Source organism: Sapajus apella, unplaced genomic scaffold (assembly GCF_009761245.1).
Source record: "Sapajus apella isolate SASKATOON/1434 unplaced genomic scaffold, GSC_monkey_1.0 scaffold35, whole genome shotgun sequence".
NCBI classification, from domain to species: Eukaryota; Metazoa; Chordata; class Mammalia; order Primates; family Cebidae; genus Sapajus; species Sapajus apella.
Window position 1 is genome coordinate 17,696,188 of NW_022436975.1, and position 25,233 is coordinate 17,721,420.

The 25,233-nt window shown below is 39.5% G+C and overlaps 1 protein-coding gene and 1 long non-coding RNA gene across 3 annotated transcripts in view; one reads left to right on the forward strand and one right to left on the reverse strand.

The window, feature by feature from the left end:
• Positions 1 to 204: 204 nt before the first annotated feature.
• The window catches only part of MCMDC2 (minichromosome maintenance domain containing 2), a 48,810-nt gene continuing 23,781 nt past the window's right edge, over positions 205 to 25,233 (forward strand). Inside the window, exons 1-10 of one of the 2 annotated variants that reach the window (XM_032296245.1) lie at positions 205 to 469; positions 561 to 691; positions 764 to 823; positions 2,924 to 3,119; positions 4,146 to 4,268; positions 4,387 to 4,491; positions 7,909 to 8,034; positions 10,495 to 10,732; positions 18,480 to 18,685; positions 24,638 to 24,804. In XM_032296245.1, coding sequence (XP_032152136.1) covers positions 376 to 469; positions 561 to 691; positions 764 to 823; positions 2,924 to 3,119; positions 4,146 to 4,268; positions 4,387 to 4,491; positions 7,909 to 8,034; positions 10,495 to 10,732; positions 18,480 to 18,685; positions 24,638 to 24,804 — 1,446 coding nt within the window. In that variant the 5' untranslated portion in view covers positions 205 to 375. The remainder of the gene's footprint in view (positions 470 to 560; positions 692 to 763; positions 824 to 2,923; positions 3,120 to 4,145; positions 4,269 to 4,386; positions 4,492 to 7,908; positions 8,035 to 10,494; positions 10,733 to 18,479; positions 18,686 to 24,637; positions 24,805 to 25,233) is intronic. The other variant, XM_032296246.1, reaches the window with a different exon arrangement.
• On the reverse strand, positions 24,450 to 25,208 carry LOC116563582. The gene is made up of 2 exons (XR_004274471.1): positions 25,171 to 25,208; positions 24,450 to 24,757 (listed from the first exon to the last, which is right to left on the reverse strand). It is a non-coding gene; the product is annotated as an uncharacterized LOC116563582 (long non-coding RNA).

A 25,233-nucleotide genomic window follows, 5' to 3' on the forward strand; every position in this document is an offset into this window, starting at 1 on the left:
AGAACTCAGTAGGCTGAGGCAGGAGCATCATTTGAACTGGGAGGTGGAGGTTGCAGTGAGCTGAGATAGCGCCACTGCACTCCAGCCTGGGCAACAGAACGAGACTCCATTTCAAAAAAAAAGCTATTTGGCAAAAGAAAACAAAAGTTTTGCTTCCCTTTGGGTAGGAATTTTTTTTAAGTTGGAAATTTTACTTAGTTTTAGTTCGCTCTCAACTTTAATAATTTGTAAAGTCTTATTAGAGATTTTCAAAAATAAAATTAATTTTATTTCTAGGTTTTCACATTGTTTATATGAGTTTTGCCATCTGTAGATTTTACCAACAATTGTGGTTTAATCAGTTAGAAATAGAGAAGAGTCATTAACCAGGAGAAAATGTCAAATCTAAAAATGAAAGAGGCGGCCCTCATCTATCTTGACAGAAGTGGAGGCCTCCAAAAGTTTATAGATGATTGCAAGTACTACAATGGTACGTTCAGCAAAGGTGGGTTATTTTTTAAAGTTTCAAATAAACTCCTACACATAACTATCCTGACTTTTATGTTTGTGTATTTTTACAGATTCAAAACAAAGCTATGCTGTCTATCGATTCAAAATTTTAATAAATCCATCTGATGTTGTTGAATTAGATGCTAAGCTTGGAAATCACATTTTACACCAACCTTTAAAAGCTGCTGAAGTTTTTCAATCAGTAAGTCAAAAAGAGAAATAATTTTATGCCACACAGAATTTTTGATAACTTTTCTTTTGTTTGAAATTACAGGTCTGTTTTATTGCTGTTAAGACTCTCTCATTAATTGGACAATTGCAGACTGAAACCCAAGTAAGTTTTAGTTAAATTTAACTAAGGAATCTCAGGTACAAATCTAAATGATAACTTTTAAAGAAAATAGTTCTATATTCATAGATTTTTTTTAATTAAAAAGGATACTACATTTTTTTCAAAGTTCAATAGAATATCTCACATATGCATCTTTATTTCTCGTATTACCCCATGTAACATTAAACACGTTATAATAAAACTTTTCAAATATACCCAAAAGTAAAGGGAATAATACAATGCACCTTCATATATTTATCACTTGGGTTCAGTGTTACAATATTTTTCCATACCTGCACCATCAGTGTTTTTTTCTGAAATATTTTAAAGCAAATCCTGGATATTCTATTATTTTATCCGTACATACTTTGGTATCAACCTCTAAAAATTATGCACATTTTTCTTATATAATCAGAATGCCTTCTACAAAAGTAACAATAATTCCTTGGTATTATCTAATATCCAGTTTACCTTTAAATTTGACCAGTTGTTTCAAGAATATCTTACAATTGGTTTGTTCCAAATCAGGACCAAAACAAGGTTCACACATCATAAGTGGTTCTTACATTTCACTAAGTCTCTTTCTATCTAAAGCCATTTCCTCTCCCTCCCTTTTTATACCATTGACTAATTGTCCTGTTACATAATCATGATTTGTCTAATTGCTTCCTTGTAGTGCTATTTATCTTATTTCCTTAACCTCATATTTCTAAAATAGAAGTTGGCTGTAAAGGCTTTTTAGATTTAGATTCAAATCATTTGACAAGAATATACAATAGTTGGTGGAATGTATTACATATTGTGCTATATCAGGAGGATATAGTATCTATTGTTGCACCTTTAACAGTGTCACAATTGATTAGTGGGTTCCTGTCATGTCATTCTGATCTTTCCATTATACAGTTTCCCATCAAATTTCACCTAATGGTTTTAGCTGCTATTGATGTTCATTGCCTAGAATCCGCTACTTCATTAGGAGTTGCAAAATTGCAGTTTTTCTAATTTTAGCATTCTTTCTGAATTAGCTGAAATTCTTCTGTAAAACTAACTTTCTCTGGCTAGGCGCAGTGGCTCACACCTGTAATTCCAGCACTTTGAGAGGCTGAGGCAGGCAGATCACCTGAGATCAGGAGTTTGAGATTAGCTTGCCCAACATGGCAAAACCCTGTCTCTTCTAAAAATAAAAAAAATTCGCCAGGCATGGTGGCAGGTGCTTGTAATCCCAGCTATTCATGAGGCTGAGGCAGGAGAATCACTTGAACCCAGGAGGCAGAGGTTGCAGTGAGCTGAGATGGTGCCACTGCACTCAGCCTGGGCAACAAGAGTGAAAATCCATCTCAAAAAAAAAAAAAAAAAAAAAAGTAATTTTCTCTTATCAGCATTTGGTTACTCTGAAATATAATTTGTACAGAAAAGGCAGGGTAAATGTTTGATTCTTTGCCTTTATAAAGAGTAATGACTTAAAATCTAGCAGCCTCCAGTAATGACCAATTTTTTTATTTTTTGGTTTTCCTTTTTTAAATATGCGGGACTCATGAACTTTTAAATATATATGATATATTTCAATGAATCTCTGTCATTCCTTTTGATGCTCATATTATCCTATCTTTTGTCATTGGGGGTCCCTTCAAATTTGCTCCTATGTCCTTTTGACACAGGCCATTTGTGAGAAGATACCCCAAGTCCATCTGCTATATTTTCTATCCGAGACCTGAAATCAGCCATTTTCCCCAAGGAATCCTGGTTCCTTTTAGTGAGAAATTATACTTAAGAAGAGATCACAATCTGGACACTAGGCATGCTTCTTTGCTGCCTGGTTGACATTGTTTTCTAAGTCTTTTCAGTGGATATGGTCAGAAATTGTGTATATTTAAGGAAACATTATAAGTTCACAGTGATATTTTCAGTTAAAATCTTAGATTATCAGATTTTTACTTCTTTAATTATATATTTGAATGTCATTTCTCTAATGCTTAACCTTTTGGTTCCTAAGAATATTAATATATCATTACTTGATTTACTCTATAATATACTTACTATATTGTAATACATGTCAAATTGGATTTGCAATTTTCATTAATACCATTTTTATGTTCTTTTTAGATTAATATAGTGCTGAAATTATCACATTTACCTCCCCTGCCAAGTTATAGTCTTGATCTTTGTGAGTTTCCACTTGATTATACATCTCAGAGATTTTATGTGATGCAAGGAATTGTGATTGCAATGACAACTGTAACCAAGTATACACAAGGTGCAAGATTCCTTTGTTCAGATGAAGCGTGCCCTCTTTCAAAAGGTAAATATTAAAATGTAAAATCAAAACATTAATCAATTGGCTAGGCATGGTGGCTCATGCCTGTAATCCCTGTACTTTGGGAAGCCGAGGAGGGAGGATCACCTGAGCTCCGAAGTTTGAGACCAGCCTGGGCAACAGGGAGAAACCTAGTCTCTACAAAAAATACAAAAATTAGCCCAGCATGGTGACACATGCCTGTAGTCCCAGCTATTTGGGAGGCTGAGTTGGAAGGATTGCTTGAGCCAGGTAGGTTGAGGCTACAGTGAGCTGTGTTCATGCCACTGTACTCCAGCCTGGATATTCATGCCACTGTACTCCAGCCTGTCTCCAAAAATAAAACACCTAACAATTTATTGTTTAACCCTAAATCATATTTACAATTAGTTATGAAACACTCACAAAATAGAAAAAAATTGAATAAAATTTTATATCTCCTAATGTTTATATGTTTACTTTGCAAAATCTTGAAATGCATTTTTCTCCTTTTCTCCCCGACCTCCATCCTAACAAGTGCACCTGTATTACTGAAGTACTTGTTCTTCACACATTATTTCATGACGTTGTGAATGAAACATTTAATGTCCTCTCTCATCCCTTTGGCTTAACATTAGTTTAGTCCTTCTCCAGGACCTCACCATTATCCTCACCACCTCTCATTGGGTGGATTGACCCTCCTCTCTTCTCTCTGAACACTCTGCAAATGAATACCGCAGGTGGAAATTTGTCATCTGCTTCTCACTGCCACATATAGAAATTGTGTGCTTAAGCATCCATATTGCCAGTGCCTTAGCACAGTGCCTGGCAAGAAACAGCCATCCAATAACTGTTAATTGAACTACTCTGAACCCAAGTACAAAATTCAATTAATTCCATTTTGAATTAGACTAATTTTAAAGGACTGAAATAGCTAAAATCTGTTAGTGTGAGTAATAAAACAGAATAAATATAAAAATTAAAAAATAACAATAGCAACAACAAAAAAGCTAAATCTGAAAGCAAATGTATCTTACCTCTGTTTTCTTTCAGGATTTCAGTATATAAGAGTGCATGTCCCTGGTGCTACAGAATCTGCAACAATAAGAAATGACTTTTTGTGTGATCTGTGTGCATCTTCACTTCAAGAAGACAGAAAATTTAGAGTACTTGGTGGTAATATGCATTTACATTTTGTAATCACAATTTTAAAAATAGTGTCTGATATTTCATTGTGGAAATTAAATTGAGTATATATTCTAATATCTAATTCTTTTTTGCTCTTTGCTTTAAGATAAACAAATAGTTGAAATAATTACCACAAAGGCACTTCATGCTTTTCAAGGATATTCTAACAACCAGCCATTTAGGTTTCAATCTCTTACAATTTTCCTAAGAGGTAAGTGAATTCTGTTTGAACTCAAATTGCTATAAAGATGTAATTGGCTGGACACAGTGGCTGGCTCATGCCTGTAATCTCAAAACTTTGGGAGGCTGAAGTGGGAGGATCACTTGAGGCCAGGAGTTTGAGACCACCCTAAGCAATATAGTGAGACCTCATCTCTATAAATTAAAAAATTAGCCAGATGTGGTGGCATGTGCCTGTAGTCCTAGCTACCTGGAAAGCTAAGATGGGAGGATCGCCTAAGTCCAGCGTTGGAGGCTGCAGTAAGCTGTGATGGTGCCACTGCACTCCAGCCTGGGAAACACAGAGAGACCCTCTCTCTTTTTTTTTTTTTTTTTTGCTTTTTTGCTTTTTTTTTGCATTTTTCTTTTTTTTCTTTTCCATTTATTTTATTGTATTTTAGGTTTTGGGGTACATGTGAAGAACATGCAAAATTGTTGCATAGGTACACACGTGGCAGTGTGATTTGCTGCCTTCCTCCCCATCACCTACATCTGGCATTTCTCCCCTTTCTATCTCTCCCTAGCTCCCCACCCCCCACCGTCCCTCCCCCATTTCCCCCCAACTGACCCCAGTGTGTGGATTACAAATCGTTCTACTGTAAGGACACGTGCACACGAATATTCATTGCAGCACTGTTTACAATAGTAAAGACCTGGAACCAACCCAAATGCCCATCGATGATAGACTGGATAGGGAAAATGTGGCACATATACACCATGGAATATTATGCAGCCATCAAAAACGATGGGTTTGGGTCCTTTGTAGGGACATGGATGAACCTGGAAACCATCATTCTCAGCAAACTGACAGAAGAGCAGAAGATCAAACACTGCATGTTCTCACTCATAGGCGGGTGTTGAACAATGAGAACACATGGACACAGGGAGGGGAGCACTTTTCTTTTCTTTTTTTTTTTTTTTTTTTTTTTTAGAGACAGAGTTTCGCTCTTGTTACCCAGGCTGGAGTGCAATGGCGCGATCTCGGCTCACCGCAACCTCCGCTTCCCGGGTTCAGGCAATTCTACTGCCTCAGCCTCCTGAGTAGCTGGGATTACAGGCATGTGCCACCATGCCCAGCTAATTTTTTTGTAGTTTTAGTAGAGACGGGGTTTCACCATGTTGACCAGGATGGTCTCGATCTCTTGACCTTGTGATCCACCCGCCTCGGCCTCCCAAAGTGCTGGGATTACAGGCTTGAGCCACCGCGCCCGGCGTCTTTTCTTTATCCACCAGCTGAATTCCAGACCCTGTCTCTAAAAAAATAGAAAGAAAGCTGGTTGGTGGGCATAGTGGCTCATGCCTGCAATCTCAGGACTTTGGGAAGCAGGGAGGGTGGATCACCTGAGGTCAGGAGTCCGACACCAGCCTGGCCAACATGGTGAAACCCTGTCTACTAAAAATACAAAAATTGGCCAGGGGTGGTTGTTCACACCTGTAATCCCAGCACTTTGGGAGGCCAAGGTAGGTGGATTACAAGGTCAGGAGATCAAGACCATTCTGGCTAACACAGTAAAACCCCGTCTGTACTAAAAATAAAAAGAAAACAAAATTATCCAGGCATGGTGGCACGCGCCTGTAGTCCCACCTACTGGGGAGACTTGAGGCTGGAGAATTGCTTGAATCCAGGAGGCGGAGGTTGCAGTGAGCCAAGATCGCGCTGCTGTACTCCAGCCTGGGCAACAGAGCAAGACTACGTCTCAAAAAACAAGCAAACAAATAAAAATTAGCCAGGCATGGTGGCAGGCGCCTGTAATCCCAGCTACTCAGGAGGCTGAGGCAGGAGAATTGCTTGAACCCAGGAGGCGGAGGCTTCAGTGAGCCAATATCCACCACTGCACACCAGCCTGGTGGCAGAGCCGGACTCCGGACTCCGTCTCAAAAATAAAAAGCAACTGACTTGTTTATGCTTATAAATTACAAATAGTGAATTACAAGTCTTTGGCCGGATGCAGTGGTTCACACCTGTAATCCCAGCACTTTGGGAGGCTGAGATGGGCAGATCACCTGAGGTCAGGTGTTTAAGACCAACCTGGCCAACATAGTGAAACCCTATCTCTACTGAAAATCGAAAAAACTAGCCAGGCGTGGTGGCGGACGGAAGGCCGAGGGAGGAGAATTGCTTAAAGCTAGGAAGTGAAGGTTGCAGTGAGCTGAGATCATGCCACTGCACTCAAGTCTGGGCAGCAAGAGTGAAACTTCGTCTTGGGGAAAAAAAAAAGGAATCACAAGTCTGCTAATTCTTCAGTGTTTTAAAAAGTCATATTTAGTTAATATATCAATTATTCATTCAATTAAAATTATCATTTTAATATCACTTAAAATGATATTAGCACCTACTATGTCCCAAGCACTGAGCTAAGTCCCAGGGTTACAGTTATTTTAAGACAATGATCTCCTCTTATTCTGTGTGTCTTACACAGATATTGGAGTTATTGTTTAGCTCTCTGGGGCTGGAGAGAAAAGAAAAAAAAAAGAAGTACCACCCTGATCTTCACAGAGATAAGTTAACCCTTGCTCCTTCCTATAAACCTTTATTTCTTAGCTTTATAATCAACCAACTTCTAATTGTGGAATGGAGGTTCACAATTTTTAGTGTGTTTTTAAAAATAAATTTTGAATTCATGCAAAGGGTTACCCAGGCTCTAGGTATGAGAGAGGAACCTAGTATAATGCAAGAGGGTAGACTTTGTAGGAAGGCAAACCTAAATGTGAATTTCAGTTCTGCTTCTTACTAGTTATTTAGCCTTGTGCAAACTATGTAACCTCTCAGTTTCCTCATATATAAAGTACAGATAAGAATATCTTACAGGCCAGGCATGGTGTTTCACACCTGTAATCGCAACATTTTAGGAGGCTGAGGCAGGAGGATTGCTTGAACCGTAGAATTTGAGGTTACAGTGAGCTGATTATGCCATTGCACTACAGCCTGGGCAACAGAGTAAGACCTTGTCTCAAAACAAACAAAAACACAAATATGTTATAGGTTAAATAATGTTTTTACAACTGCTTACATGTATTGTAGACAGTAAAATTATTTACTCCCAAATAAAATGATCACTTATAAGGTCATTTTTATTAACATTCCTTTTCATTGAATGCAAAGATGTTTCATTTTAATATAGAATAATTTTATTTTATTTTGACCATATTATAGAAGAGTGTCTGGTTGCTATATCATATGCTTCTTGAAGTTAATTCATCATTGCACATAAGAATTGAAGTTTATCAACAATAAAATTGCATCAGTTTACATTATTAGCGTCACTCTATATGGATATTAAGCTAAACAAAAGTAAATACTCCAAACTCAACTACTGAACTGTTATTAGTTCTGGATCTTTGAACCACATGATCATGTGCAAAGTTCATTTAGTGAATATGCATTTTCTTCTGTCTTTAATAACTTTAGATGAATCAGTGAATAAAATGAATATGGGAAATGAATATAACATTATTGGAATTCCAACCTGTGTAAAAACCTCACAAACTGCTGTCTGTATAGAAGCAAATAGCATAACTTTTTGTAATTCAAAAGGTAAGGAAAATGTTAGTATTATATATTAACAAATATTTACATTTAAATGTATTTGTTCAGCAGATAAGTATTGTTTGCCTGTGTGCTAGGCATTCTTCTAAGCACTAAGGATACAGCTGTAAACAGGACAGTCAAGGTTTCTGCTCTTAAATCATATGGTAGATAGTCAATAAACATGTAAAGTAAGCAAAAGACAATTTCAGATAGTAAATACACGAAGGAAATAAAACAGGAAAATGTGGAAACTTGCTAGCATGTATGACTCCTTGCTTTGGGCTAAGCCTTATTTTAATTTTTTAAATAATTAATGAGAAAAATGTTTCAGGGTTAGAGATTAGTCAAAGGGTTTTTCTATATCACCCTTTATTTACTAGCCAAGGCAATTCTGGGTTAACTGTTGTGGTCTGAGAAGAAGGACTCAATAAAATAGCATCCTTTTCCTTAGCTGAATTCTGAATCAAATCAAGAAATAAGATAAAGGCAGATGAGGACCAAAATATCACCTTTATTACTGATAATTTCCTTTAACAACTCCAACATGCTTTAGCATTATGTAAACAAAAGTGGAGAGCAGATCTCTTCTTTTAACTTGGCTCACAAATATCTAAATATAGATAAGGCTGGTTAAATCTTGAATAGAGTTGGATTTTATTTATAATCCATATGTTCCTTGAATGGGCTATATATTTTCAAAGTGATCCCCAAATGCAGAAGGACCTGAGAAACGAAAGGAGGCAGACAAGTCCAGCTTGTCATTATAGGGTGGTTTTATTGGGAAACTTATGGACAAAAGCAGTCTTGGGCAGCTGCAAGATGGACCCAGGAATTATATAGGAAAGGAGTACATATGCTTCAGAGGGATTGGATAGGAATTTGACCTAAGGACAAGATTTACAGTAAGTATGAATTTATCAAGGTTGATTGATCTAAGGGCAGGATTTATGGTAAGTATATGCTCTTGCAAGAGGAACAAGAGATCAACTGGAAATCTCAGTGCATTTGCAGATCTGGGGTTAATTAGAAGTCAAATGGCAGGTTAGCTTCCAAGATGAAGTTTCTTTTTTTTTGAGATAGTTTTGCTCTATCACCCAGGCTGGAGTGCAATGGTGCAATCTTGGCTCACTGCAACCTCCATCTCCTGGGTTCAAGCAATTCTCCTGCCTCAGCCTCCCAAGTGGCTGAGATTACAGGTGTGTGCCACCACGCCCAGCTAATTTTTGTATTTTTAGTAGAGCCAGGGTTTCACCATTTTGGCCAGGCTGGTCTCGGACTCCTGACCTCAGGTGATCCACCCTCCTCAGCCTCCCAAAGTGCTAGGATTACAGGTGTGAGCCACCACATTCAGCCCAAGATGAAGTTTCTTTAGCCTCCATACTGTGGATAATCATCAGTAGTAATAGAGACCCAAGTTGAATTTAAATGTAAGTAGGTTCTAAATACTTCTACTTACTTAAAAAGAAAACTTCTTAAAAGAACAAAAATGTTAAAGAAAGAAAGCACTGATGAACTATAGAGGGTTTAGTGATTTTTTAAATATTTTCTGCTAAGTATTTAAACATTTATTGATTTTGTAGCAGAACATGACTTTTCTATAGATGGAGAGTGTGCTTTTTTATGCTGAACTCTAGAATGAGACATATTTAACTACCCAAATGTGGCAAGAGCTGGACTAAAGTAGGCCTCTCTTAGTCCATGGGCATGGATGCGTAGAGGAAATCATTGCTCTCTGATGGCAGCCCAGAAAGGAGAATGGGACTGGTTATACATGCACAGCTGTTTCACCCAAACCATCAATTGGATAAATCACTCATTTCTTTCAGGAGATAGACAGTGAGAGGATGGAGAAGATCTAGAATTTTACAGTATACTATAGTACATTGCTTTCAAAGTAGTGGAATATAAATCTTTCCATTTAACAGTGACATTCAAATATTTCCCATTCTGCTTATTATTCCCCTTTGAAGGCGATACATAGAAATATAATAGCAAACACAGCAATTCAGGAGCTCCATGATCTTGTTTGCTCACATAGATCTTAAAAGGAAAAGAATGAGAGATTTGCTTGCAACCCACAGCCAATCTACATGGACACACAGGGTGACTTCTTCCTTGCATTACATTCCCTGAGATAGAAATGATAAACTAACATGACCTCAAATCATAATTTAATATCCTTCTAAGAATTTAAAGGCCAGGCACGGTGGCTCAGGCCTTTAATCATTCCACTTTGGGGAGGCCAATGCAGGAGAATCAATTGAGGCCAAGGGTTAAAGACCAGCCTGGGAAACATAACAAGGTCTCATCTCTCTAAAAATAATAATAATAATAATAATAATAGTAGGCATTATTAGAACTATACTTTGATAACATTTTAGATAAAGGAAATCAAATATCTATAATGTTTTCTTGTTTTATTGTTTTAAAACCCTTTCTAATATATATGTTAATATTTACTTTCAGTTCCTTCAGGAATTAGTGACAACTTCAAGTGTCTTCTCTCCTTAACTTCAAGCTCATGCTGGAAATTTACAGCAATACTTGCCAATATCTTTGCATCACAGATTACTCCTCCTGGGACTTACAATTTGCTGAAGCTCTGTTTGTTGATGAGTCTGGTACAGATAACTGACCGTAACAAGGAACTGGAAGATTGTCTGGATATTTTAATAATAACAAGTGATACTCTACTTGCAGAGAGGTAAATATGTGACATGAACTTTTACAAATATTGATTAGTCACAGATTTGCATACATCCTTTCCATGAGCATTATTACAAGAAGAATATTTAGAATGTTTCTGAGCCAGTATAAATATTTAAATCAATCCTTATCAATAAAATCAAAACCTTTGAAAGATAAATTAATAAGTGATAAATTGAATTACTCCAAGTTTCAACCAATTTCCCCACTAAGACTTTTGTAAGTAAATACATCCTTCCCAGTCTTCCTTTCTCCCCATTCCCTAGCTCTGTATTCTCTTTCTGTACTTCGTTTTGAATAATCTTCCCCCTAAGGAACAAACAAACCATTTTCTTATCTTTCTTCAATATTCCAATCAATAATATTGACTCACTGCATCCAAATAAGGCTGTCAGAAGTGCCATAATTAGGCTGGGCACAGTGGCTCATGCCTGTATTCTCAGCACTTTGGGAGGCCAAGGTTGGTGGATCACCTGAGGTCAGGAGTTCAAGGCCAACCTGGCCAACATGATGAATCCCTATCTCTCCTAAAAATACAAAAATTAGCTGGGCATGGTGGCGGGCATCTAATCCCAGCTACTTGAAAGAATGAGCAGGAGAATCACTTGAAACTGGGAGGCGGATGTTGCAATGAGCCAAGATCCCACCATTGCACTCCAGCATGGGCCACAAGAGCAAAACTCCGTCTCAAAAAAAAAAAAAAGTAGTGCCATAATTACTGTGTGTGGGGAACATCATCCTAACTCTGGAGTAAGCCTTTCTACTCAGCATTTTGTGGCTCCCTACTAGCAAGTACCTTTTCCTTTAAAAAGCTGTATAAATATTCACAAAGCCAGGAATAAGCTCCTTGTTTAGTATCTTGTATGCAATTCCAAGGCATAAAATAAATTTACAAAATGAATTTAAAATAGAAAAATATAAAATTCAAATTAACAGTAATTTAATTAAACAGATTATGTTTTGCTAAAATTAAATTGCCACTGGTGATGTAAATATGGTACCAAATGCCCAGATTTTACCACTTTATTCTTCTATTAACAGAGCAGAAGAGTATTTGTAGTCAGGAGTGGTGGCTTATGCCTGTAATCCCTGAACTTTGGGAGGCTGAGGTGGATCATGAGGTCAGGAGATCAAGATCATCCTGGCTAACACCGAAATCCCATCTCTACTAAAAATACAAAAAATTAGCTGGGCATGGTGGCACACACCTGTAGTCCCAGCAACTTGGGAGGCTGAGGCAGGAGAATCGCCTAAACTCGGGAGAGGGAGGTTGCAGTGAGCCAAGATTGCACCACTGCACTCCAGCCTGGGCGACAGAGCGAGACTCCATCTCAAAAAAAAAAAAAAAAAAAAAATGGAATATTTGTTTCCTCACAGCCTCACCAACTCTGGTATTATCAAACTTTTATTTTTGTTATTTTCTTTTGTTTGAGACAGGGTCTCACTCTGTCACCACGTTGGAATGCAGTAGCATGATCATGGCTCACTACAGCCTCAATCTCCTGGGCTCAGGTGATCCTCCAGACTCAGCCTCCTGAGTAGCTGCGACTACAGGCACACACCACTACACTGGGCTAATTTTTAAATTTCTTATAGAAATAAAGTCTCCTTATGTTGCCAGGGCTGAACTCGTGGTCTCAAGCGATCCTCTCACTTCATTAATCAAACTTTAAAATTTTGCAATCTGATAGGTAGAAAATTGTATTTTATTTTAATTTGCATTTATTTAATTGGAAATAACTTTTGGCATCATATAAAACTTATTAAACATGTATTATTTTTCTATGAACCTCCCATTCTTGATCTTTTCTTTTTTTCTTTTTTTTTTGAGACGGAGTTTTGCTCGTGTTACCCAGGCTGGAGTGCAATGGCGCGATCTCGGCTCACCGCAACCTCCGCCTCCTGGGTTCAGGCAATTCTCCTGCCTCAGCCTCTTGAGTAGCTGGGATTACAGGCATGCGCCACCATGCCCAGCTGATTTTTTGTATTTTTAATAGAGACGGGGTTTCACAATGTTGACCAGGATGGTCTCGATCTCTTGACCTCGTGATCCACCCGCCTCGGCCTCCCAAAGTGCTGGGATTACAGGCGTGAGCCACCGCGCCCGGCCGATCTTTTTTTTAAATTATGTTGTTTATTTGTGATTTGTGCTGCTTGTAAATTAAGGCCTTTCTCTCTTTTTCTGTTTGACCTTAACCTTTTGACTTTTTTTTAATGATATTTGTGGCTGTGTGAGAAATTGGTTTGTTTTTTTCTTTTTAGGTATAATTTATGTACAGTGAAATAATCAGATCTTATTATCATCACTAAAAAAAACAATGAGTTTTGACAAATACATACACCCCTTTAATCACCACCACAACAAGATATAGAACATTTCTATCACCCCAGAAATTTCCCTCATTTCCTCTTCCAATCAGTTCCTATCTCCACTGGTGATTTCTGTCACCATAGATCAATTTTCCTGTTCTTGAACTTCAGATCATGAAATCATACAGTGTATCCTCTTTTAGGTCTACTTTCTCTTACTCAACAAAATGTTTTTGAATTTAACCAGTTGTGTACATCAGTAGTTCATTGTTTCTGTTGATGAGTAGCATTTCATTATACAAATGTACCAAAATTCACTTACCTGTTCTCATAGTGGAAGACATTTGGTTTTGCATGTTTTGACTATTATGAATAAAGCTGCTATAAACATTCTTATAAAAGTCTTTTTGTGGACATGTATTTTCATTATCTTGGGTAAATACCTAGGAGTGGAATTGCTGGATCATAAGGTAGATTTATAACTTTTTGAGAAACTGCCAGTTGGCTGGGCATGGTGGCTCATGCCTGTAATCTGAATACTTTGGGAGGCTGAGGAGGGCAGATCACCTGAGGTCAGGAATTTGAGACCAGCCTTGCCAATGTGGGGAAACCCCATCTCTATTAAAAGCACAAAAATTAGCCAGGCATGGTGGCAGGTGCCTGTAGATCCAGCTATACTTGGGAAGCTGAGGTATGAGAACTGTTTGAACCCAGGAGGTGGAGGTTGCAGTGAGCCAAGATAGTGCCACTGCACTCCAGCCTGGGCAACAGAGCGAGACACTGTTTCAAAAAAAAGGGAAGAAACTGCTAGTTTTCCAAAGTGGTTGTACCATTTTACATTTCTACTAAAAATATAAAGAGTTCCTCTTGTTTCCAACTTTGTCAACATTTGGTGTTGTCAGCTCTTTTCATTTTAGCCATACTAGTGGGAATGAAATGATATGTCATCGGTCTTTTTTTTTTTTTTTTGAGACAGAGTTTTGCTCTGTTGCCCAGGCTGGAGTGCAATGATGTGAACTTGGCTCACTACAACCTCCACCTCCCAGATTCAAGTGATTCTCTTGCCTCAGCTTCCTCAGTAGCTATGGGATTACAGGCGCGTGCCACCACACCTAGCTAATTTTTTGTATTTTTAGTAGAGACGGGATTTTTTCACCGTGTTAGCCAGGATGATCTCGATCTCCTGATCCCATGACCCACTCCCCTTGGCCTTCCAAAGTGCTAGGATTATGAGCGTGAGCCACCGTGCCCAGCCGGATAAGTCATTGTTCTAATTTGCATTTTCCTGATGACTATTGATTTGAGTTCTTTTTCATGTGCTTATTGGCCACTCACATAACTTTTTTAATGAAGTGTCTGTTCAAGCCCTTTGTTCATTTTTTAGCTTAGTTGTTCTGGATGCATGTCCTTTGCCAAATGTATGTATTAAAAAATTTATCTCCAGGTATAAAGGTTTTCTAAAAATTGTCTAAAGGTATCTTTGATGAGCAGACTTTTTAGTTTTGATGAAATTCAGGCCGGGCGTGGTGACTCAAGCCTGTAATCCCAGCACTTTGGGAGGCCGAGGCGGGTGGATCACGAGGCCAAGAGATCGAGACCATCCTGGTCAACATGGTGAAACCCCGTCTCTACTAAAAAATACAAAAAATCAGCTGGGCATGGTGGCGCTTGCCTGTAATCCCATCTACTCAGGGGGCTGGGGCAGGAGAATTGCCTGAACCCGGGAGGCGGAGGTTGCGGTGAGCCGAGATCGCGCCATTGCACTCCAGCCTAGGTAACAAGAGCGAAACTCTGTCTCAAAAAAAAAAAAAAAAAAGAAATTCAGTTTATTATTTTATTTTATGCTTAGTGTTTTCTGACTTCTGTTTCAGAAATCTTTGTCTGTCCCAAGGTCATGAAGAGTTTTTAAATGTTTTCTTCCAGAAGCATTATAATTTTAGTTTACTATTTATTTATTCATGTAGAATCGAGTCTTGGTAGGCTGGTCTCAAACTTCCAGGCTCAAACAATCCCCTGCCTCAATCTCCCAGAGATTGGTAGGAAGCATGAGTTAAAGTTAATGTTTTTCATATGCATTATCCAATTTTTCCACACTAATTGTTGAAAGATTTTCCTTTCCCCATTAAATTGTTTTGATACTGCTGTTCAAAATCAATTAAACGGGGTAAAATCTGGCTATAAAATTGAACTGGGTATACATCTATTTGAACTCTTTTCTAATATTTTGAAAAGTATTTGTCTATACTTATACCAATAGTGTACTCTTTTGATTATTGTAGCTTTATGTTCAGTTTTGAAATCAAGTAATGCACCTTTATCCTTCATTTTAAAGATTAAAAAAAAATTAGATTCTTTGTCTTTTTTTTTTTTTTTTTGGAGAGAGAGTCGCTCTGTCGCCCAGGCTGGAGTGCAGTGGTGTCATCTCGGCTCACTGCAACCTCTGCCTCCTGGGTTCAAGTGATTCTCCTGCCTCAGCCTCCTGAGTAGCTGGGATTACAGGCACATGCCACTCTGCCTGGCTAATTTTTGTGTTTTTAGTAGAGACAGGGTTTCACCATGTTGGTCAGGCTAGTCTCAAACTCCTGACCTCGTGATCTGCCCACCTCAGCCTCCAAAGTGCTGGGATTATAGGCATGAGCCACCATGCCTGGCTTGATCCTTTGCATTTTAAAATAATTCTTAGAATCAGTTTATTTTTTGAGACAGGATCATGCTCTGTTGCCCAAACTGGAGTTCAGTGACACAATCATGGCTCACTGCAGCCTCAAACTCCCGGATTCAAGTGATCCTCCCACCTCAGCCTGCCGAGTAGCTGGGAACAGAGGCATGCACCACCACACCTGGCTAATTTTTTAGTTTTTCGTAGAGATGAGGTCTTACCATGTTGCTCAGACTGGTGTTGCACTCCTGGCTTGAGCATCCCAAAGTGCTGGGACTGCAGATGTGGGTCACTATGCCCAGCCAAATTAGTATGTTAATACCAACCAAAAATAAACCTTTGAGTATTTTTATTGGAACTGTATTTAACTTGTAAATCAATTTTGGGGAGAATTAACCTTAATAATATTGAGTCTTCCAATCCATGAATATAGCATCTCTCTCCATTTATTTAGGTCTTTAATTTCTGTCAGTGATATTTTTATAAAGGTCATGCAAATATTTTGTCAAAGTGGTTCCAAAAATATTTGATATTTTTAATTCTACTAAAATGGTAGTGTTTTCTTAACTTCATTTTTGATTGTTTGCTATGAATATATAAAAATACAATTTGATTTTTGTACTTTGACTTTGTATTCTGTGACCCTCTGGGTATCAGTAGTTTTAAAAGTTCCTTAGCCCATTCCAATGTGTAGCCAAATTTAAAGCTCATTGTCCCATATCACTAAGCACTCAGCCTAGCTGCCTATTAGAATCATCTGAGAGAATTTTAAAAAAATAGTTATGGCTGTGTCTCACCCCAGAGTTTCTAATATAAGTGGTTTGTGGTGGCACTTAGCATTGGAATTTGTTAAATCCCCCCAGGTAAGGTTAGTGCAGACTGTGGTTGAGAACTACTCTTTATAGGCTTGCAAAGGTTTCTTTCTAAATATTGCCCTCTCATTTTATATATCTTCAAACTAACATCCAAATTCCTTAGAATGGTACATGCACTAGACATATTTTATACCATCTACCTATTCACATCTTACCCTCTTTTGCACTGCATGTCTATGCCTACTTTTATATCATCCCCTTTTATATCACATGTCTGTGTCTACTCATTATAGCTGATTGTACCAGCAAGCTATGATTTCTGTGGCAAAGATTTGAAAGCTAGGCTAAGGTAATCATATTCCTTTTTCAGAATTTAAATTTTGGATATGAAGAGCTGAGGCAATTAGCAAAGAGGTTAGAAATCAAAAATGACATATCAAGAATTGCCATGAGACAGGCGGGTGCCCCATGCCTGTAGTTCCAGCTACTTGAGAGACTGAATAGGGAGGATTGCATAAGCCCAGGAGTCTGAGGCTGTGTGTGCAATGACTGCATCATTGCATGCTAGCTTGGATGACGGATGAGACTCTGTCTCTTAAAAAAAAAAAAAAAAAAATTTGGCTGGACACAATGACTCAAGCCTGTAATGCCGGTGCTTTTGGGAAGCCAAGGCAGGAGGATCATTAGAGCTCAGGAGTTTGAGATCAGCCTGGGCAACATGGTGAAACCCTGTCTCTACAAAAAAAAAAAAAAAAATTTAGCCAGGCATGGTGACTTGTGCCTGTGGTCCCAGCTACTTGGGAGGCTGAGGAAGGAGAATCCTTTGAGCCTAGGAGGTGGAGGTTGGAGTGAGCCGAGATTGCTCCATTGCACTCCAGCCTGACGACATGTGGAGGTTGCAGTGAGCCAAGATCACACCACTGCACTCCAGCCTCTGCACCTGAGACTCAAAACAAAACAAAACAAAAACAAACAAAAAACCCCACAATTGCCATGATACGGAAGCAACAGAGTGATAGTTTTGATGGGACACTAGCAAGCCTAATACAAAAATTCTGAAAAGCAAAAAAAGGAATCCATAAAAACAAGAGGGCCTAATTCAAATGTCATCTCTCTGTGACTTTCTCTGACTCCATTCCAGGAAGAAATAATATTCCCACTCCCATGGATGTTCCTTTTTTTTTTTTTTTTTTTTTTTGAGGCAGAGTCTCGCTCCATCACCCAGGCCGGAGTGCAGTGAAGCGATTTCAGCTCACTGAAACCTCCACTTCCTGGGTTCAAGCAATTCTCCTGCCTCAGCCTCTCAGTAGTTGGGATTACAGGCATGTAATTACAGGCCCAGCTAATTTTTGTGTTTTTTAGTAGAGATGGAGTTTGTCATGCTGACCAGGCTGGTCTCAAACTCCTGACCTCAAGTGATCCACTCACCTCAGCCTCCCAAAGTATTGGGATTACAGTCATAAGCCATCACACCCAGCCACCATGTATGTTCTAAAGACATTTTTTAGTACATATCACATTGTATTTTAGTTTTTTATGTCTGTCTTTTTAGACTCTGAGCTTTCCAAGTTGAGGTCCAGGAGGTCTCATATATTTTTTGTTTTGTTTTTTGAGACAGAATCTTGCTCTGTCACCCACGCTGGAGTGCACAATCTTGGCTCATTGCAACCTCTGCCTTCCAGGTTCAAATGATGCTTGTGTCTCAGCCTCCCAAGTAACTGGGACTACAGGCATGGACCAGCATGCCTAGCTAATTTTTGTATTTTCAGTACAGACAGGATTTCACCATGTTGGTCATATATATTTTTATCCCTAGCACAATGGCTGGTGTATCACAATTGCTCAGTAAACACAGAATAAAATTAAATTTAACATTTAATTTAATTTTTATTTAATTTAATTAACATTGTGACTTTTGAAAATTAAATAATAGTAATGAAAAATTTATTTTTTTCCCCTAGGCTTTTGAATTTTAGCATAAACCTTATTCCTCGTGGTATACGTCATCCAGTCTCTACTGAAATTTTTCCCACTTTATCCAGGAATAAGTATGGAACTGGAGCAGTTAGCATTCAAGCTGGCAGTGCTTTGCTAGCTAAAGGTGGTATCTGCTTTATAGGAGACTTGGCTTCACACAAAAAAGATAAACTTGAACAGCTTCAATCAGGTAAACAATATTTTTGAAATTAATTTTTGTCTGTTTAACCTATACTGTCATCCATGTTGAGATACTTAACAGTTAGGATAGTATTGCATGTGTTTGAGGGTTTGAGAAATTATATTAGATGCCATTTCTCATTTTATAAGCAAAAACAGAAATTTAATGTGCAAATGCACTGTTTTAGCCTTTGCTTTCAGTGTGTTAACACAGGAGCTTGTAATGGACCAGAATTATTTCTTTTTCTTGTATTATTGCATTAGCTATGACTTCCAGTATAAAGTTGAAAAGTGGTGTGGAGAGGGGACATCCTTACCTTATTCCTGATCTGAGTGGGAAAGCTTCAAGTTTCTCACCATTAAGTGTGATGTTAGCTGTACATTTTTTGTAGACATTCTTTATCAGTGGAAGTTCTTCTCTATTCCTAATTTTCTGAGAGCTTTAAAAATCATAAATGGATATGGGGTTTCGTCAAATGCTTTATCTACATCTATTAATATGGTCATGTCACAGGATCCTTCAGGTGTTGCTTCTCCAGCCAGAAACATCTGTGTCTGGCAGCACCTCTGCTTGAGTTTCACTCTTGCCTGCTGGGCTTGTTCTGCCCACTCGGGCCAGCACGCTGCGTTTGGCTCACACTACCAGTCCAGATCCCACACCTGCTGAGGGCAAGCCAGGCGCAGAGCAGCAAGTGCTGTGTGCATGAGCGAGCTCAGGGTCTGGCCACTGCACATAGCCAGGCACACCGGCTGCTGTGGCGGGGCAGACAACTCCAGGCGCTGGCGCAGGTGCTGGTTTCATGCGAGACTGTAGCTGGAACAGGCATACTGCAAGTAGCTTCCACTGTGGGCCCTGGTGTCTGGATGAGAGGAACGTGGTGGCATCTGAAAACTTGGAGACACCAGCAACTGTGGAGCCCTAAGGGGTTGGGGGAAGCATGCTACAGCTCCCTCGTTCCTGCTGTCCACAGCTCAGTGAATGGGTGCACGTGTTAACAGCTCTTTTAGTCTATTGCCTCACTCCAGCCCATGGCTCCTGGGCTGGCCCAGCCCATCATCACTTTCTGTCATGCGGGGCAGCCACCCAAAGCTGGCAGAGGGCAGAAGAATTACAGTGTTACAGCTCTGACTCAGGAAATCCTGAGGTCTGGGCCTCCAGAAGCGTCATTGCTCTTCACTCCCACAGTCCAACAAACAAGAGTGTGTCACCACTCACAGCTAGGCGAGCTGGCTAGGAAAGTGTTACAGCCCTTTTTGCTCCCACTCACCTCAGCAAGCCTCACAGGAAAGTGTCATAGCCCTTTTTGTGCCTGCTGTTCAGCAGGTCCCAAGTTCTTGTTCCATGTCCAGGAAGAATTAGCTTATGTGGACAACTGAAGGGTGAGCAAGGTGGAGAAGAGTTTTATTGCTTGGTAGAACAGCTTTCAGCACACAGGAGACCCAAAGTGGGTAGTTCCTAACCGCAGACATGTAGTCACAACCTGTGTCTGAGTCATTTTTTTTTTTTTTTGAGACAGTGTCTCACTTTGTTCCCCAGGCTGGAGTGTGGTGGCACAATCTCAGCTTACTGCAACCTCTGCTTCCCAGGTTCAAGCAATTCTCTGCATCAGCCTCCCAAGTAACTGGGATTACAGGTGCCTACCACCACGCCCAGCTAATTTTTGTATTTTTGGTAGAGATGGAGTTTCACCATGTTGGTCAGGAGGCTGGTCTTGAACTCCTGACCTTGTGATCTGCCCAACTCAACCTCCCAAAGTGCTGGGATTACAGGCATGAGCCACCACACCCAGCCAGAGACTGGGGTTTTTATGGGCTAAGAATGGAGGAAATTTTTAAAATCATAAATGGATATGGGGTTTTGTCAAGTGCTGATTGGTCCATGTGCAGAAAAACACCATCTGATTGGCTAAAAGGCATTAAGGAAGTTCTCACTCCAGGTAGTGAAATCCACTCGGAACTGGCAGCCTGTTTTTCAGGCTTCAGGCTGTCTCCCTCCTGAAGTTTCCACCAAGGACCTGCCCCTATCCTCCCAGGACCTGTCTGCCTTCTGCCACTATCAATCATATGATTTTTCTCATTTAGCCTGTTGATATGATGGATTACATAAATTGATTTTTGAACATTGAACCAGCCTTACGTACCTGGGATAAAGCTTACTTGATCATGGTATATAATTCTTTTTCTACATTGTTGGATTTAATGTGCTATTATTTTTGTTGAGGATTTGAAAAATCTATGTTCATGAGAGACATTGGACTGTAGGGTTTTTTCCTTATAATGTCATTGTCTGGTTCTGTATTAGAGTAATGCTGGTTGGGCCAGATTTATAACTAGCAGGAATATGGACAGCCTTGGACTGGGCAAAGAGCAGTCAGAGCCTTGCCTTCTTGGTGTATCAGCATGAATGTACAAGTATGCTCAGATCACATAGCATATTGTTTCACTTTATAAGAGAATGCAGAAATTAGCTGTACCCAGTGGCTCACATGTGTAATCCCAGCACTGTAGGAGGCTGAGGCAAGAGGATTGCTTGAGACCAGAAGTTCCAGACCATCCTGGACAACACACTGAGACCCCATCTCTACAAAAAAAAAGCAACTAAAACAAAATGAGAGTATATTAGTCTGTTTTTATGCTGCCAATAAAGACATACCCAAGACTGGGTTATTTACAAAAGAAAGAGGTTTACTGAACTCACAGTTCCACATGGCTGAGGGGGTCTCACAATCATGGCAGGAGGTGAAAGGCATGTCTCGTGTGGTGGCAGATAAAAAAAGAGAGCTTGTGCAGGGAAACTCCCTTTTTTAAAATGATTAGATCTAGTGAAACTTATTTGCTATCATGAGAACAGCATGGGAAAAACCTGCCTCCCCCATGATTCAATTACCTACCACCAGGCCCATCCCACAACACATGGGAATTCAAGAAGAGATTTAGGTGGGGACACAGCCAAACCATATCAGAGAGTATAGAAATCCACCCACATTTTATAGTCAATTGATTTTGTACTACAGCACCAAAGCTAGTCAGTGATAAAAGGAGATTTTTTTCAACAAAGGATGGTAGAACATCTGGCTAGTACAGAGGAGGGCCTCAGTACAATTGCACTTGTTACACACTCATAAAGCTGGCCCTGCTAGTATGTTGTCTCCCCACAAGAGCCTGGCATTTGGTTTAAAACTCTGCTGTCATCATCTTCAAATTTTTAATAATTTTATCTTTGTATTGTAAGGAAGTCCAGTGAGTCAATGGCACTTGAGTGTGAGTAGAGGAGACAGATGCATACCTGTTTCGACTGTGCCTTCCTGCCCTATTTCATACAGCATTTGTGATCACTATGAAGCTTTCATAACACATTTAATTTGTACTGTCTTTGATTGTTGCTGAACTCCATGTGTCATGGGTGCACTTATATTTCCATAACAACACATTTTCAACTGAGTAAGAGGGAGTGCTAATAACCCCAAGTGGTCATGCTTTTCATTTGAACTAGACATGCTTCTAATGCAGAAAGAAGGCAATGGCCTTTTAAGAAACACAAATGACCAAGTAGTCCTATCATACTTTCTTACTTGGTTGCTTCCCTGTATTTGCCAACCACTCACACTGAAAATGCTGACAGGAGAAAAAAGAGAGGGCAAATTCATAGTTCCTTGTCTTTCCAGTCCTTCCTCACTCATCAGTAAGCTGAAGGTAGAGAGCATTGGTGAAATGTATGCATATCAAGAAGTAAAATGTATGCATATCAAGAAGTAAAATAAAAATTGTTTTGTGCAGCATTTCCACTGTTCTGGTAAAAACAAAATACATATGAATGTGCAAAATACTAGTGGTTCCACAAATGAGATAAATGCTCATATATTTGCATTGTACAATAGAAAGATAAGAGTATTGTACAGTAGAAAGATAAAAAGCACTGGGTGCAGTGGCGCGTACCTGTAGTCCCAGCTACTCGGGAGGTTGAGGTGGGAGGATCACTTGAGCCCAGGAGTTCTGGGCTATAGTGTGCTATGCTGATCGGGTGTCCGCACTAAGTTCGGCATCAATATGGTGACCTCCTGGGAGCGGGGGACCACCTGGTTGCCTAAGGAGGGGTGAACCAGCCCAGGTTGGAAACGGAGCAGGTCAAAACTCCTGTGCTGATCTATAGTAGGATCGTGCCTGTGAATAGCCACTGCACTCCAGCCTGGGCAACATAGTGAGACCCCGTCTCTAAAAAAATAGAATGGCAATTACTACTATTACATTTTTTGTAACAGTTTTATTGAGATTCACACATCATACAATTCACCACTGAAAGTGTATAGTTAAGTGCTTTTTAGAATAATTCAGAGTTGTGCTACTATTACCACTAACTTCAGAATATTTTCATCACCCCAAAAGGAAGCTCCATACCCATTAGCAGTCAACCCCCAGTCCCTGCCTCCTGTCACCTACTCCCAAACAGTCCCTGGCAAACACTAATTGCTTTCTGTTACTATATATTTGCCTATTCTGAACATTGCATACTTAGTCTTCCCTCAGTATTCTCCACGGATTGGTCCCAGGGCCTCTCAGATACCAAAATCCACAGATGCTCAAGTCCCTCATATAAAATGGCATAGTATTTGCATATAATTTATGCACATCTTCCCATATACTTTAAATCACCTGTAGATTACTTATAATAGTCAATACAATGTAAATACTTTGCAAATTGTTATACTGTGTTATTTATTGTTGTTTTATTTATTGATTGGTTGAATATTTTTCATCAGTGGTTGGTTGAATGCAGACCCTTCAGACATGGATGGCTGACTATAAATGAAATCAAATCATATGTGGTCCTCGTGACTGCCCTGGTCTGTTTCTCCGTCTTCTCCTTCTCCCTCTCCTCCTCCTTCTTCTTTCTCCTTCTCCTTCTTTTTTTTTTTTTTGAGACGAGGTCTTACTCTGTTACCCAGGCTGGAGTGCAGTAGTGTCATCATACCTCATTGCACCCTCGAACTCCTAGGTTCAAGCAAGTCTCTTGCCTCAGCCTCCCAAGTAGCTGGACCACAGTAACATGCCACAATGCTTGGCTAATTTTTTGTAGTAACAGGGTCTTGCCAAGTTGCCCAGGCAGGTCTAGAACTCCAGGGCTCAAGCAATCCTCCTGTGTAAGCCTCCCAAAGTGTTCTTTTATTTTTTATTTTTTGAGATGGAGTCTTGCTCTGTCACCGGGCTAGAGTGGCACGATCTCAGCTCACTGCAATCTCTGCCTCCCGAGTTCAAGTGATTCCCCTGCCTCAGCCTCCTGAGTAGCTGGGACTAAAGGTGCACATCATCACACCTGCTAATTTTTTGTATTTTAATAGAGACGGTGTTTCACCAGGTTGGCCAGGGTGGTCTCGATCTCCTGACCTGAGGTGATCTACCCACCTCGGCCTCCCAAAGTGCTGGGATTACAGGCGTGAGCCACCATGCCTGGACTGTTTGGGTTTTAAGTGGGAGGAGGGAGGACAATGAATTTGCTTTTGAACATGTTGAATTTGAGATACATTTCCCCAAGTCATTGTAGTTCATATTATCTATCTTTTCCTCTCTCACTCCCACATGGATGGCCTGCTTTCTATCATTATTCCCCACATAAAAGAACATGATTTAATTTTAGCCTTTCATGTAAGTCTGTATCATATGACCAATCTCTTAGTCCACTGCCTAGTCCACTCAGGTGCCCAGCCACAATTCTAGCTACATGCTTTGGACTCCTAGTTCTCATCAAGTCATGGGACATATAAGGCTTCAAATATATATTTTTGCCTTGTTCTTTTTATGGCAGATGCTCTAACTTAAAGCATTGTCTTGCAAAACAATCAAATTTACTTTCTTTCACTATTCAAAGTCAAGACAGTATAATTCTATATAAGAATATATTATTAATTTGTAGACATTTAGACCAAAATGAACTTAAATAACAAATAAATAATATCTTTTAACTTAGTTCTGGAGAGTAGAAGCATCACAGTGTACATCCCAGGAAAGAAGTTTGGGGAGGATATTGATCAACAGATGACTTTTCCAGTTCAGTGCAGCTTTTGGTCTTTTGTTGATATGGATTCATCTTCAAGGAGAAATGCACAGAAAATCAACACTCTAATTGGTCAGATGGTAAGGTATATGTATATTTTATTGTTAGAATGTTGTTCAATAAATTTAGTCACAAATTTTAATACATCTTAATATTTTTGTTATTAATACGTTATTGGGTATCAGAACTACATGATGACCCACTTGTTTAAAAATTGTAATTTTTTAACCATGTAGATCAGATGTCTACTCACTGGAAATTACTATTTGAATAGGTAGCTGGAGAGCCCTTAATGAATAATGTACAAGAAAATATCCAGTAGGCCAGGCACGGTGGCTGACGCTTGTAATCCCAGCACTTTGGGAGGTCGAGGCAGGCAGGTCACGAGGTCTGAAGTTCAAGTTCTACTAAAAATACAAAAATTAGCCAGGCATGGTGGCAGGCACCTGGAATCTCAGCTACTCGGGAGGCTGAGGCAGGAGAATCGCTTGAATCCAGGAGGTGGAGGT